We start from the raw sequence: 15,385 nt of genomic DNA, 5'->3' as shown, positions 1-15,385 counted from the left end.
TATGTAATTAGGGTCCTGACTAAATTTAACTGCTAAAAGAATTTTGAAGAAAAGTTAGAATCGATGCATTAGTCTTGATTTTGTGCTATTTGAAAACTTTCATTCTCTTTAGAATTTAAATAGAATTAGTAATTCATGTACTATTTGTGCCGTAGGGAATCACTGGTAATCATTGGCTTCGTTCTTAACAAATATTTGATTGGCAGTCAATTTCTAGGCTAAATTGTTTTAACAAAGAAACATTGCCTCATAATTTGCCATGTTTCAGGACAGGTTCCCCCCCCCCCCCCCCCAGGACAGGTTTTTAAGAATGATCTTAAAATTAGACCACAAAGAACCAAGAAATCTGAGAAAAACCATAGACTCACTCACCCAAAAAAAAAAGTACCTGAAATACACTCAAAATTTTCCTTGTAATTTTGGCTTATCATGGTTTCTCCATTAAGTTAAAATTGCTTATTCTGATTTTTCAGTCATGTACCATTTTAGTTAAAGGAAGGGGAAAAATAACACTGAGAAGATCCTGTGTGCTATGCATTGTCTTTTTTTTTTTTTTTAATGTCCTATGTTCTCTGTACACTTTATCTTATTCACTGTTCATGCACAGCACTATTTTTATCCCCATTTTTCTGCCAAGGAAACAAATTCAAAAGGATTAAGTAACGTGCCTTAAGTCATTGCCAAGAAGTGGTAAAGTTTAGACTCATACTAGTTCTAAATAGCTTCAGATGTCTTCTTTTTGTTTTTTTTTTTTTCATTTATTCTTTTTAGAAGATTTTATTTTTTTTCTTTCTTTTTTTTTAAGATTTTATTTATTTATTCATGACAGACACAGACAGAGAGAGAGGCATAGACACAGGCAGAGGGAGAAGCAGGCTCCATGCAGGGAGCCTGACATGGGACTCGATCCCAGGTCTCCAGGATCATGCCCTGGGCTGAAGGCAGCACTAAACCACTGAGCCACCGGGGCTGCCCAGAAGATTTGATTTGATTTGATTTGATTTATTTTTTTATATTCATTTTATTATTTTATTTTATTTTATTCTTTTATTTTATTTTATTTTTATTTTTATTTTATTTTTTTAATTTTTTTTTTTTTTAAGATTTATTTATTTACTTATGATAGAGAGAGGCAGAGACACAGGCAGAGGGAGAAGCAGGCTCCATGCCGGGAGCCCGACGCGGGATTCAATCCTGGGACTCCAGGATTGCGCCCTGGGCCAGAGGCAGGCACCAAACCGCTGAGCCACCCAGGGATCCCCAGATTTTATTTTTTAGAGCACTTTTAGGTTCACAACCAAGTTGAGTGGCAAGTACAGAGAGTTCCCATATACTCCATTGTCCCCCTCCCAACACGCACATGCATGTATGCACGTGCACGCACACACGCACACACACACACACATTCTCTCTCTCTCTCTCCCTCTCTCCTCTCTCTCCCTCCCCTTCTACCAACATCTCACACCAGAGTGGTACATTAGTTAAAATAGATGAACCTACATTGACATGAGATCACTGAAAGTCAATAGTTTGCATTAAGGTTCACTCTTCGTGTTGTATATTCCGCGGATTTTGACAAATGTGCTCATCAATGTAGTATCATATAAAATAGGTTCACTGCCCTAAAAATTCTCTGGTCTGCCTGTTCCTCCCTCTTCCCCATCCCAACCCCTGGCAACCACTGATCTTTCTACTGTCTCCATAGTTTTGCCTTCAAACCCTATTTTCAACTAGGATGATTATGCCTCATGATTCAACATCCTCTGAAATAGTCTTGCCAAAAAAAATTCACCTCAATTATGTAAAGCTTCTAGGTTTAACTACCAGTTTACAGGATATGCTAGGGACAGAGGAGCCTATTAAATGATACCACAGGGATGCAATCAGCATAATTCAGACTCTATAAAACTATAGGATGATTGGCTTGATTTTGTCAACAAATAAATGGCAAGGAAAAAGAGCCATAAGAAACCTATTTATCAATTGCAAAGTATGAGCCTCATGTGGATTCTTATTTAATTAAAATAAATGAGATAGATATTGGGGACTGACTAGGTATTTGGTGATAAAAGGAATTTTTAGATTTTTTTTTCAATGTTTATCTGTTAGAGACACATACTAAAATATATGTCTGAAATTTACTTCAAAGTAATTGACATGGGGATCCCTGGGTGGCTCAGCGGTTTGGTGCCTGCCTTTGACTCAGGGTGTGATCCTGGAGACCTGGGATCGAGTCCCACATCAGGCTCCCTGCATGGAGCCTGCTTCTACCTCTGCCTGTGTCTCTGCCTCTCTCTCTCTCTCTCTCTCTCTCTCTCATGAATAAATAAAATATTAAAAAAAAAAAAGTAATTGACACATGGAGAGTGGGTAAAGATTCATAAATGAAACATTGATGGCTCATTGCATAAGGTTTTATTTTCCTTAACAAAAATTACAAAGAAAAAAAAATTACAAAGAAGACCGTGAAATAAAAACCTTTTTTCAGTCCTAATAATAATAATGAAATATCCTTCTTTCTGCTTTGCCATTCTCCATTTTATAAATTCATTTGCAATGTGTATGCCAAATATTAAATTAAAAATGTTTCTCATAAAAAAATGTTTCTCATAGTATTTGACGTAATTGATTTTCTATTTTGCATCTGTTGTATATTTACTATAACTCTACATTTCTATATCCTTTAGGAGTTATATCAGCCATGTTATTTGAATTTTAAAAAGACTAGCACCTCTTTTTCCTGTAATTTTTTGTTATGTAAATAGAAAACCTATAAGTTGTATCCTTTTGTGTGTTTAGAACTGTAATTTCTGGGACACGTGGGTGGCTCAGTTGCTTAAGCGTCTGCCTTCAGTTCATGTCATGATCCCAGGGTGTTGGGATTGAGCCCCATGTCAGGCTCCCTGCTCAGTGGGGAATCTGTTTCTCCCTCTCCCTCTGCTCATGTGTGTGCTTGCACATGGGTATGCTTGCACATGGGTGTGGTTCTCGCTGTCTCTCAAATAAATAAATAAAATATTTTTTAAAAGAAGAATTGTAATTTCCAAAAAAAAAAAAAAAAAAAGAAAGAAAGAAAAGAATTGTAATTTCCTGCTCCCAAGTATGTTAACTAACTAGAATTTAAATTAAAATTTGAAGAAAAGGGATGTCTGGGTGGCTCAGTGGTTGAACATCTGCCTTTGGCCCAAGGCATGATCCTGGAGTCCCACATCAGGCTCCCTGCATGGAGCCTGCTTCTCCCTCTGCCTATGTCTTTGCCTCTCTCCGTCTCTCATGAATAAATGAATAAAATCTTTAAATGAATGAATGAATGTAATTTCCTCACTAGCCATGAGGAAAATGCAAATTAAAACCACAAGAGATACCCCTACATGCCTTTTTTTTTTTTTTAAGATTTTATTTATTCATGAGAGACACAGAGAGAGAGAGGCAGAGATCCAGGCAGAGAGAGAAGCAGGCTCCATGCAGGGAGCCTGATGTGGGACTTGATCCCAGGACTCCAGGATCATGCCCCTAGGCCGAAGACAGGCGGAGCCACCCAGGGATCCCCTTCTACATGCTATTAGAATAGCTAACATTAAAAATATATATACTGAAAAAAAAAAAAATATATATATATATATATATATATATACTGTTTATAACCAAGTGCCAGCAGTGCTGCAAAGTGATGACTACCCTTATCCATTGCTGATGGGAATGCAAAGTGGTGCAGCCGCTGGAAAACAATTTGGCTATTTTTTACAAAGTTAAACATATGCTTTACCAAATGACCCAGCAATACCAATTCCTGGTGCCCAAGAGAAATGAAAACTTGAAGTTCACACTCAACCTATCTACTGATGTTCAGAGTAGTTTTGTTCATGATGGGCACAAGATGGAATCATGATAAAGGGGGGGGGGGGCAGGACACAGATTTAAAAAAAAAATCCACCCAGATATCCTTCAGGTGAATGGTTAAACTGGTTCATCCACACAATGGAGTACTACTTAGCCATAAAAAGAAATGAACTAGGGACACTGGGTGGCTCAGTCGGTTAAGGGTCTGCCTTCAGCTCAGGTCAGGATCTCAGGGTCCTGGGATCAAGACCCACATCAGGCTTCCCACTCAGCTGGAAGCCTGCTTGTCCGTCTCCCTCTGCCCATTCTCTCACTCATGTGCATGCACACTCTCTTTCTCAAATAAATAAATAAAATCTTGGGATCCCTGGGTGGCGCAGCGGTTTGGCGCCTGCCTTTGGCCCAGGGCGCGATCCTGGAGACCCGGGATCGAATCCCACGTCGGGCTCCCAGTGCATGGAGCCTGCTTCTCCCTCTGACTGTGTCTCTGCCTCATTCTCTCTCTCTCTCTGTGACTATCACAAATAAATTAAAATTAAAAAAAAATTAAAAAAAAAAAAGATGAAGAGCGAGTCAAAGCATTTTAAATAATAATAATAAATAAATAAATAAAATCTTTTAATAAAAGGAATGAACTATTGATATACATAACAATTTAGATGAATCTTTACTATTCAAAGCATTATGTTGAGTACAAAAAGACTCAAGAGATTGCATACTGTGTTTCATATTCATGAAAAACAAATCTATAGTGATGGAGAACAGGTCATTCTGACTGGCAGAAGTATGTGACTCCAAAGGGGCAAATGAGGGACTTAGTTTAGGGGTGATAGACTGTTCTGTATCTTGATTGTGATGGTAGCTAAACAAGTCTGTGTATATGCTTAAATTCACAGAACTTTTTATGTCAGAAGAAAAAATATCCATTTTCCTATATAGTTTTTTTTACTGTAATTTCCTGGAGGAAATTAGCTTTTTATATCATTATCAACATTCTCCCAGTATGCAAAAAAGTTTCTTATTGTTTGATAGATGTGAATATTTTAATACATTTAATTTTGCAATTTTTAGAAATTACCAAATATAAACTTATTTGGGGTCTTACTTTGGCCAGGTGGAAACCTATGGGTCAATGGAAAAGAAAGAGCGAGTGGAGTTTATTTTGGAGCAAATGAGGCTCTGCCTAGCTGTGAAGGATTACATTCGTACACAAATCATCAGCAAGAAAATTAACACCAAATTTTTCCAGGAAGAAAATACAGAGGTAAACATATCTCTTACTGCAAGTTTATTTTAAATGTGTTTAGAAAAGACCCATAAGCCGCAATTTATTTTATCAACTTTTTTTCAGAAATTAAAATTGAAATATTATAACTTAATGATTCAGCTGGATCAACATGAGGGATCCTATTTGTCTATTTGTAAGCACTACAGAGCAATATATGATACTCCCTGTATACAGGCAGAAAGTGAAAAGTGGCAACAGGTAAGAATATTTTCTTATACTTGATATTGATATTTACTAGGAAGAATTTGCATTTTTTATTTTGAAGTGATTTTTAACTTCAGTGATCATATGCAGTTATATGGTACTGCTTTCTAGTCAGTGTATTGATAGTTTATCTTTACTGACTCAAACGAACTGTGACAATATTCTAAATTATTTATCACTATCGAAGAATGTAGCCTTACTGTTTAAAGTATGTATAGCAGGGCAATGCCTGGGTAGCTCAGTCGGTTAAGCATCCTACTCTTATTTCAGCTCAGGTCATGATCTCAGGGTCGTGAGATCAAGCCTCATATCAGGCTCAACACTCAGCTCCAGATCTGCTTGAGATTCTTTGTCTCTTCCCTTCCTCCTACTCTCTCTCTTTCTCTCTCTCTCTTTCTCCCTCTAAGTAAATAAAATCTTTAAAAAAAAAAAAAAAAAAAACGTGTAGCAGAAGCATTTGGCTGGCTCAGTTCATAGATCATGCAATGCTTGATCCTTGGAGGTTTTGACTTAAAGCCCCATGTTGGATGTAAATATTACTTTAAAAAAAATAAAGTAAAATATGTATAGCAGGTCACATGCTAACAAAGGTTACAGGTAAAGACCTAGCATTACTTTGGAAAATTATTTCACAAAACTGTTTCAAATCATTTGTATGTATGTTCCATGTTTGTGCTGCTAACTTGTTACAAGGAGTTTTCCTTTATATATCTCGCTCCAAAAAATGTTAGCCCAGGTAGTAATATAGATCGGCAAAGATTTACTGTAGTTGTTTCATAGAAATTTAATATGACAGGAAGATACTGTAAAAGGCAGCTTGGTAGGATCATTTCCTAAGACTTTTGAGTCTCTAAAAAATCTCATGATTTTTTAGTTCCTGCCAGAGTCTCCACTTTGTTTCTAAGCTTGCTTATGATCCATTGTGTTATACAACGTTTTTAGGCTCTGAAAAGTGTTGTCCTCTATGTGATCTTGGCTCCTTTTGACAACGAACAGTCAGATTTGGTTCACCGAATAAGTGGTGACAAGAAGTTAGAAGAAATTCCTAAATACAAGTAAGTACTTTTATAGCTAGTGTAGTACATCTCAGCAGAAACACCATTTTGAAGGAAAAATGGTTAACCTAAGTGTACATCTGCTTAATTGGTTCCTGATAGATTGTATTGGTGAATAAAACTAGAGGTTATAGAGTAGTGAAATGGTTTTTGTCCTGCTGCTTTAGAAATTAATGAGATTGGGCACCTGGGTGGCTCAGTGGTTGAGCGTCTGCCTTTGACTCAGGTAGTGATCCTGGGGTCCTGGGATTGTGTCCCACATTGGGGTCCCCATGGAGAGCCTGCTTTTCCCTCTGTGTCTCTGCCTCTCTCATGAATAAACAAGTTAATTAATTTTTAAAAAAGAAATTAATGAGGTTATAACACACTTCATTCTGAAACCACTTATCAAGGGGCACCTAAGTAGCTCAGTCAGTTAAGCATTTGACCCTTGGTCTCAGCTCAGGTCTTGATCTAGGGGTTACAAGTTTGGGCCTCACATTGGGCTCCACTGGGTGTGAGCTTTCTTTTTTTTTAAAAAAAAAAAAAAAAAAAAACAACCTAAAATGGACCACTTGTCAGATAGAAGTTGCATTTCAAGCTCACTTTATTTATTTATTTATTTATTTATTTATTTATTTATTTATTTATTTATTTATGATAGTCACATACAGAGAGAGAGAGAGGCAGAGACATAGGCAGAGGGAGAAGCAGGCTCCATGCACCGGGAGCCCGACGTGGGATTCGATCCCGGGTCTCCAGGATCGCGCCCTGGGCCAAAGGCAGGCGCCAAACCGCTGCGCCACCCAGGGATCCCTCAAGCTCACTTTAGCAGCTTTGGTTATTAATCATTTGATAAAATTTTAGTAGTTTAGGACTTAAGTGATTTTCAGAAGTCTATATAAAACAGACATACACTTCCTACACACAGTGGGCTTTTAGTTCTTAAAAGCTGTTTTTCTTTTATCTGTCTCATTGGTAAGCTTATGCTAATTATTCCAGAGACTGGCAAATACATTGTGGGAGGGAGCAGAATGTTAAGTAGAGGAATGCTCCATTCAGAACTGCTGTGGAAAAAAATGGCAGTAAATAAATAATAATCAACTTTTATTTTGTTTTACAAATAAGAACTTACAAGTACGATCTTTGCCAATATTTAAGCATTTGCCATTATATTACCTTATGTTACGTTTTTCCAGATTTATACAATTTTATACAATTTTATACAATTTACAGGGATCTTTTAAAGCTCTTTACTACAATGGAGCTCATGCGTTGGTCCACCCTTGTTGAAGACTATGGGATGGAGTTAAGGAAAGGGTCTCTTGAGAGTCCAGCGACTGATGTTTTTGGTTCTACAGAGGAAGGCGAAAGGAGGTGGACAGACTTAAAGAACAGAGTCGTGGAACATGTAAGTGCCGGCCCAGAAGTGAACTGGGGTGATTTCCACCACAAACTTTTAATTTTCAAGTGTGACAGTCAAATGTTTCTTTTGAAGGTTATATCTTTAATTCTTTGCTTTAGGTTTTTTTTGTTTTGGGGGGTTTTTTGCTATGCTCAGGGTAATAGTGGTGTAAATTTGTTCTCCCAGTGTTGTTTGTGTATTTCCCAAAATGTATCAGAATTTATCTTATCCCTCTTACTTCCCCCCACCCTATTCCCTTATATTTGGCTTTTCAGGAAAAACAAAAACAAAAACCCACAATGTTTTAGCATTCTTATTTTGAAGGGACCTCTCAAGAATCCAAAATTTTAAGGGTGCCTGGCTGACTCAGTAAAGCACGTGACTCTTGATCTTGGGGTGTCAGTTCAGGCCTCACGTTGGGTGTAGACATTACTTAAAAATAAAATTTAGGGCAGCCCAGGTGGTTCAGCGGTTTAGCGCTGCCTTCGGCCCAGGGCATGATCCTGGAGACCCGGGATCGAGTCCCACGTCGGGCTCCCTACATGGACCCCGCTTCTCCCTCTGCCTGTGTCTCTGCCTCTCTCTCTCTCTGTATCTCTCATGAATAAATAAATAAAATCTTTAAAAATATAAAATTTATTTTATTTTAATTTTTAAAAAATATTTATTTATTCATAAGAGACACAGAAAGAGAGGCAGAGACACAGGCAGGGGAGGAGAAGCAGGCTCCATGTAAGGAGGCCAGTGTGGGACTCCATCCCAGGAATCTGGGATCAAGCCCTGAACCAAAGGAAGACAGATGCTCAATTGCTGAGCCACCCAGACATCCAAAAAATAAAATTGAAAAAAAAAAAAAAAAAAAAAAGAATTCAAAATGTTACAGCATATAGGGACACTTGGGTGGCTCAGTGGTTGAGCATCTGCATTTGGGTCAGGTCATGATCCACGGGTTCGGGGATCAAGTCCCACATCTGACGTCCCGCAGGGAGCCTGCTTCTCCCTCTGCCTCTGTGTGTCTCTCATGAACAAATAAATAAAATCCTTAAAAAAAAAAAAAACTTACATCATATAAACCAGAAGGAATTTCTTAAGAATGAATGGTGGGATGGTTGTGGGTGAAAGTTGCTCTTTCTGGGATCCCTGGGTGGCGCAGCGGTTTGGTGCCTGCCTTCGGCCCAGGGCGTGATCCTGGAGTCCTGGGATCGAATCCCACATCAGGCTCCCTCCATGGAGCCTGCTTCTCTCTCTGCCTGTGTCTCTGCCTCTCTCTCTGTGTGTGTCTCTCATGAATAAATAAATAAAACTTTTTAAAAAAGAAAAGAAAGTTGCTCTTTCTATCTGCTGCTTGCTTGGTAGTTCTGGGAATGGGTAACAAGTCTTAAACCTGATCTTTGATCTTCTTGGTATCACTATAAATGGAATTATTTCAGCATTCATTCACATAGCAAACATGTATTATGAGCTTTCTATGTACCAGGCACTGTACAAATATGCTGGAACATGTGGGAAAGTGAGATGTGGTCCCTACCTTCAGACAGCTTGAAATAAGTCATAGGGAAAGATGGATTTATAAGTAAAAGTATTTGGGGCACCTGGGTGGCTTAGTGGTTGAGCGTCTGCCTTTTGCTCAGGTCATGATCCCCAGGGTCCTGGAATCGAGTCCCACATCAGGCTTCTGCAGGGAACCTGCTTCTCCCTCTGCCTGTGTCTCTGCCTCTCTCTCTGTGTCTCCCAGAAACAAATAAATAAAATCTTAAAAAAAAAAGAAAGTAAAAGTATTCTAGATATTAGGGTACAAATATATATCAAATGGAGTGCAGCATAAGTAGAGAGTTGATTGGTTCTACCTGAAAGGGGGACACCTGGCTGGCTCAGTCAGTAGAGCATACTCTTGATCTCGGGGTTGTGAGTCCAAGCCCCATGTCGGAGGTGGAGATTGCTTAAAATACATATATATGTGTGTGTGTGTGTGTGTGTGTGTGTGTGTGTGTGTGTGTGTGTGTGTATTTTGTATGTGTGTGTGTTTTTAAGGTTTTCTTTATTTATTTGACAGGGTACAACTAGGCAGAGTGGCAGGAAGAGGGAGAAGCAGCTCCCTGCAGAGCAGGGAGCCCAATGAGGGACTTGATCCCAGGACCCAGAGATCATGACCTGAGCCAAAGCAGATGCTTAACCAACCAAGCCACCCAGGCGCCCCAAAAATAAAATCCTAAAAAGAAAAAGAAAGGTCAGGCTAGATCTGCAGAAATTGACAGAGGAGGTAAGATTTGTAAGAAGAGTACCCGGTAAGCGGACAGATGCCATAGTCTGAGCAGGGGCATGGAGACGACAAACCTGTAGGATGAACAGAAGTGCCTCCAAACACAGGGATCAGTGAAGAAGAAAGTCGGAGATATGGAAAGGGTCTGGAACTTCACAAAGTTTATATACTGCAGTAGTGGAAACTTTGATCTGAGAGGACAGTGACCAGGCTTGCATCTTACAAAGACTCCTCTGGCAGTCAGTGTGGAGAATGCACTTGGGGGAGAGACAGGAATGGAGCTGAGAGTAAGTGAAGGCTCCTGTGGGCTTCTGTCAAGGCTGTAGCTGAGGGATAGATGGGATGGAGTTATTTTAATAAAGAAAATAAATAGAATTTGGTTGTTGATTAAATTTAAAGGATAAAGAAGGGATCTAGAATGATTGTGCTGCTTCCTAAGAAGTGTGTTGCCGTGGACCCTGAGAGAGATGGGAGGAGGGACAACTTCTCCAAACATCGGTTCATTTTCTCTCCCCACTGTTTCCCATTTTTCTTGTGATGCTGCTATTTTGTTAATAACAAAGAAGAATAAAGGGAACAGTGGCTCAGTTGGTTAAGCAGCCCACTCTTGATTTTAGCTCAGGTCATGATCTCAGGGTCATGGGATTAAGCCCCTTGTCCAGGCTCCAAGCTCAACAAGGAGTCTACTCAAGATTCTGTCTCCCTTTCCCTCCACCCCTACCCCCCACATGCTTTCTCTAAAATAAATAAAGAATTAAAATAATAATGATAAAGGGAACCACTTCCAGTGTAAACTAGAAAATTTAATTTCAAGTTACCTTTCAGTAGTTAAAATGATGATAACGTCGTGTTTTGAGATGCTCTCATTTTTTGAATCAGCCTTTTAAACATTTGTGTCGGGCAGCCCGGGTAGCTCAGTGGTTTAGCGCCGCCTTCTGCCCAGGGCCTGATCCTGGACATCCGGGATCGAGTCCCACATCAGGCTCCCTGCATGGAGCTTGCTTCTCCCTCTGCCTGTGTCTCTGCCTCTCTCTCTCTCTGTCTCTCATAAATAAGTAATAAAATATTTTTTAAAAAATAAAAATAAACATTTGTATCATAATTAGGAAATTTTAATTTTAGATTCTTGGATTTAGCAAAAACATTTTAGTACATTAGTTTTTAACCATTATTTTAGTTAAGATAAGCCTAGGGTTTGACTATATATATTTTAAAAGAGTTGTGGATAGTATTCAGAATAACTTACAAAACTGCAGAAACCAAAGTATCTAAATTTTGCTTTGTTACTGAAATTGAGAATCAGCTTCATTCCAGCAGTCAGCTATAGAAAAATAAAAGCTCTGAATCTGACATTTTAACTAAACCTATTTGAATATGAAAACAAATGGGCTTTTAGCCTTACTGACGACTCTTAGGTGTTCTTCATTGCTCTCTGTCCTCTCCCCAGAATATTAGAATAATGGCCAAGTATTACACCAGGATAACAATGAAGAGGATGGCTCAGCTTCTTGATCTGTCTGTTGATGTAAGTAGTTTGAGTTGTTTTAGCCAGTCGTTTTGAATATCAACTGACTTATAAAAATTGAATTAGAAAATCAATTTTGCTTTATTATTTAAGTTAAGGTGACAAAGTTTCCCCAGGCTATCTTGAGTACCCAAAAATAGCCCAAATATCAAGTTTATAGTTACATTACTATTATGTGTCCTAGTTAAAATCTTTACTTAAATATGATAGTTTTACATCGTTGCATCTGCAGTCGGGTATGTATTTCTATAACAAATATGTCTAGGGTCCCAGGAATGAACCATAGAAATAGAAAACTGTGAAGGAGACTTCACTACACTTCCCTTGCAGAGGTCCCAGGTCAAGTTAGAGAAATATTGTGTTCAGATCTAGGTTCCTGCTGGTGGAATGTATAACACACCACAGAGGTAGGGGTTAAGTGAGGTGATCTAGAAGCCATTTCTGTCATGAGACAGTTTATCAGTTTAGCTAAAGAAAGAAGAATCATGGGTGTTAGAGGTAAAAAATGTAATCCTTGGTTGGCTCATTAGCTCCTCTCATTTCTGGACCAGTGGACCAGAGTCCTTAGAATAAAGTGACTTGTCCTTGGCTATGTAGTTGCCAGTGGCAGAGATTACACATTGTAACCCAGCATTTCTGGAAACAAATTATCTATATGATGTGTTAGGGGGAAACATTGTAGACCAAGAGTGGACCAAGGGGCTGTTGGCAGGAGCAGAACCAGCATTGTTGAGTTTGCAAGGAGGCAGATTCAAACTCTACCCTGATTCTGAGTAGACTTAGAGGCTATTCATCTCCTAGACTCATAGTACACTAAGTGTATTGTTACAGGAAGTCAAGAGTTGCTTACTTATGTGTAGTGAATTTTAGCACTGCATATTCTTGGGTGAAGAGTTTAAAAAATGCTTTCCTTAAATTTTGTTTATTGTCTGTAATTATCCTATCTTAATCCAATTTTTCATTCTCTCTTGCAGGAGTCAGAAGCTTTTCTTTCAAATCTAGTAGTTAACAAGACCATCTTTGCTAAAGTAGACAGGTTGGCAGGAATTATCAACTTCCAGAGACCCAAGGATCCAAATAATTTATTAAATGACTGGTCTCAGAAACTGAACTCACTGATGTCTCTAGTTAACAAAACTACACACCTCATAGCCAAAGAGGAGATGATACATAACCTACAATAAGGGTCTCAGTGCCCCTAATGCTTTTAGAAAAGAGTTAAAATTGGAAGTCATAAAAGACTGTTATGGTGTATATGTTGGGTTTGTTGTGGTTTTTTTTTTTTTTTTTCCTATTTTCAGCTCCTTTGTCTAAAATTTAAGATAGTGAATATGTTTAAGGCCCCTTTCAACCCTTCAGTTCCCTGATTTTATTGTTAACTTTGTATTTGCAATTGGTGCAAAAAAAAATTTCTATTTCTGTTGTCTATGAACTCAAACAATTGTGTCATAACTTACCCAAATGTGTTTTTCTATCATTTGAAAACTTTTTAGCTATTATTTGTTCTCATTCAGCTAACAACCATAATTATCATAATAAAAGCAGTATATGCACATTGACTTTCTATAGTTACCTGTGTTTCTGAACATTTTGTGGGATAGTGATTTAACTATTTTTTAAATAAAAGAAATTCTGTTGTAAAGCTATCAATTATTTAGTAGAATTTTAAAAACAACGTAGGACATAGAATATTTGGGATAGAGTTGTGATTTGTGAAGAATTTGTATTTTAGTATTGTGGCAGAAAGCCTCTAGACTGAGTATGTATAGAGCGATCTGGTAGGCTGAAGACTTAATATAGACATAATTGTTTTTTCCCTCTGAGTCAAACTGATTTCAATCACAGTAGCTTGATTATTTTCATTCCCTTTCTCTGACTTGACCAGTTGTTAAAATCAAATGACATTGTATTGACACAATTTAACACACACAGTCATTTTTAAAAGATTTCTTCGTGACTTTCACTTATAGATCTAATTATATCAATGTTCCAAATTCATTCCCTCTTTATAGGAACTTTAGTTCCATTATATGAACACTGGATTACAACCTAAAATGCTTTAAAAAAATGACAACAACAAAAAGACTCAGTCACCCTCTTAGCAAATGGCATAGTATTTTTTTTAAACAGAAGTTTTACTATCAAACATCTGAGATCAATTAATAGCAAATTTTGGAAGTTTTTAAAAATGTGATTTATTTCAAGGAAAACTGAAGGTTATTTAAAATGATGTTTAAACAATGAAAGTATGAGGTCTACTTTTTTAAAAAATCCAAATGAAGGGATGGGAGAAAAAAGACATTCTGGAAATAGCATTTTTCATAATTCATTTTCATTTAGTGGTCACTAAATTGTCCTAGTCTGTGATCCCAGGGCTGAGGACACTTGTGGGACCTCTGCTATTTATGTTGAGTCATTGTGAGTAATAACCTAGTATTAAATCTAATTCTATTCTTTGGAAATTTAATGTATTGTCACATTAATAACATAAACATCTGCTACCACTTATCTTTAAAAATCTAACCAAAAATATGGCAAGGAACATCAGAAGTTCACACCAGCAATAGGAATATGGTTTAAATTTTCTTCTGAGTGAAAAGGATAGAAAATGAAATCATCTTGTATTGTTAATTTGTAAATCAAGTTGGAGCTAATTTGAATCTAGCTTTTCATTAACTTGCTAACTCATTATCCTTGTACTTGCCAAACCTGGCTATTTGGCCAAATACTTGATTGTTGTAAAGATGTCAAATGATCCTCTTCTTTGGTCTTTATTTAACATGCTTGCCCTCAAACTAAGCTCTTTGTGTGTTCTGAGTTGGTGCCATTTGTAACTGAATCCCATTTGATTTAACTGCCTATCCAGTTTTTTTTTCTCCTCCAAGCAAACTTAAATTTCGTAGTGTTACAAAGAAGAATCCGTTAACATAGGGCAATAAAATATTTGAGATGTTCGAAACCCCAAATCCTGGCTTCCATGTCAGACCTAAAGCTGACTATTCATGAAAAGGATAGAACCACTTTGCTTTAAATATGGAAAAGATAATACTTGACTCATTTTCATTTTCATTAGGTTACTAACTAGCAGAGAGGTGATAAGCCACTGTTTTTTGTTTTCATTTTTTAAATGAAACGTTTTTTACCCTTTTATTTTTATATAATTTATGTTTTTATTTTAGAGTTCAATAGCTATTTCTGTAATTAACCCTAATTTCCATATGCTTACTGAATCATTGAAAAACTAATCTTTAAAATTCAAACTGTTCCATTATCTTCTAAGTGTTACATGTATGATACAAGTACATATTTTTCATTGTTTCCAGCTCCTGGATATAGCTGCAATAAAAGCTCTAATTTGTGGGTGTGTAAAAACCTGGAGAATAAACTCATACTTTTAAAGATCACTTTTTTTTTTTTCCAGTTCTCTTGCTGTTTAAAACAAAAAGCTGTAGGTTTTTCATTCTTTCAAAATCATGCTCTCTCCATAAACCTGTTAAATGGTGGGAAGACATTGTGCATGTGTTTTTCAAAAAACCAACTGGTTGGCTTTTTTCCCCCCTGAATTCTTTGGTGACAGGCTGTGCTTTATTGTGCCCTTGACCAATGGTTGTCCAGCATAGCCCACGTCAGAATCCCCGGCAGGGCTTGCTACAACAGATGGTTGGGCCCCACCTCCAGAGTTTCTGATCCAGGTCTGGGGTAGGGCCCAAGAATTTTCTTTTTTCTTCTTTTCTTTTCTTTCTTTTCTTTTCTTTTCTTTTCTTTTCTTTTCTTTTCTTTTCTTTTTCTTTTTCTTTTTCTTTTTCTTTTTCTTTTCTTCTTTCTTTCT

The 15,385-nt window shown here is 37.5% G+C and overlaps 1 protein-coding gene across 2 annotated transcripts in view; it reads left to right on the top strand.

Moving 5' to 3' along the window:
• The window catches only part of PSMD12 (proteasome 26S subunit, non-ATPase 12), a 35,559-nt gene extending 20,599 nt beyond the window's left edge, over nucleotides 1–14,960 (top strand). For both annotated transcript variants that reach the window (XM_077853732.1, XM_077853733.1), the window contains exons 6-11: nucleotides 4,955–5,104; nucleotides 5,192–5,326; nucleotides 6,275–6,387; nucleotides 7,603–7,777; nucleotides 11,479–11,556; nucleotides 12,531–14,960. In XM_077853732.1, coding sequence (XP_077709858.1) covers nucleotides 4,955–5,104; nucleotides 5,192–5,326; nucleotides 6,275–6,387; nucleotides 7,603–7,777; nucleotides 11,479–11,556; nucleotides 12,531–12,740 — 861 coding nt within the window. In that variant the 3' untranslated portion in view covers nucleotides 12,741–14,960. The remainder of the gene's footprint in view (nucleotides 1–4,954; nucleotides 5,105–5,191; nucleotides 5,327–6,274; nucleotides 6,388–7,602; nucleotides 7,778–11,478; nucleotides 11,557–12,530) is intronic.
• The last annotated feature ends 425 nt before the right edge of the window (nucleotides 14,961–15,385 follow it).

The sequence above is a fragment of the Canis aureus genome, chromosome 16, assembly GCF_053574225.1.
Source record: "Canis aureus isolate CA01 chromosome 16, VMU_Caureus_v.1.0, whole genome shotgun sequence".
NCBI classification, from domain to species: Eukaryota; Metazoa; Chordata; class Mammalia; order Carnivora; family Canidae; genus Canis; species Canis aureus.
The sequence above is the reverse complement of the archived record's forward strand: the minus strand, read 5'-3'. Positions and strand labels throughout refer to the sequence as shown.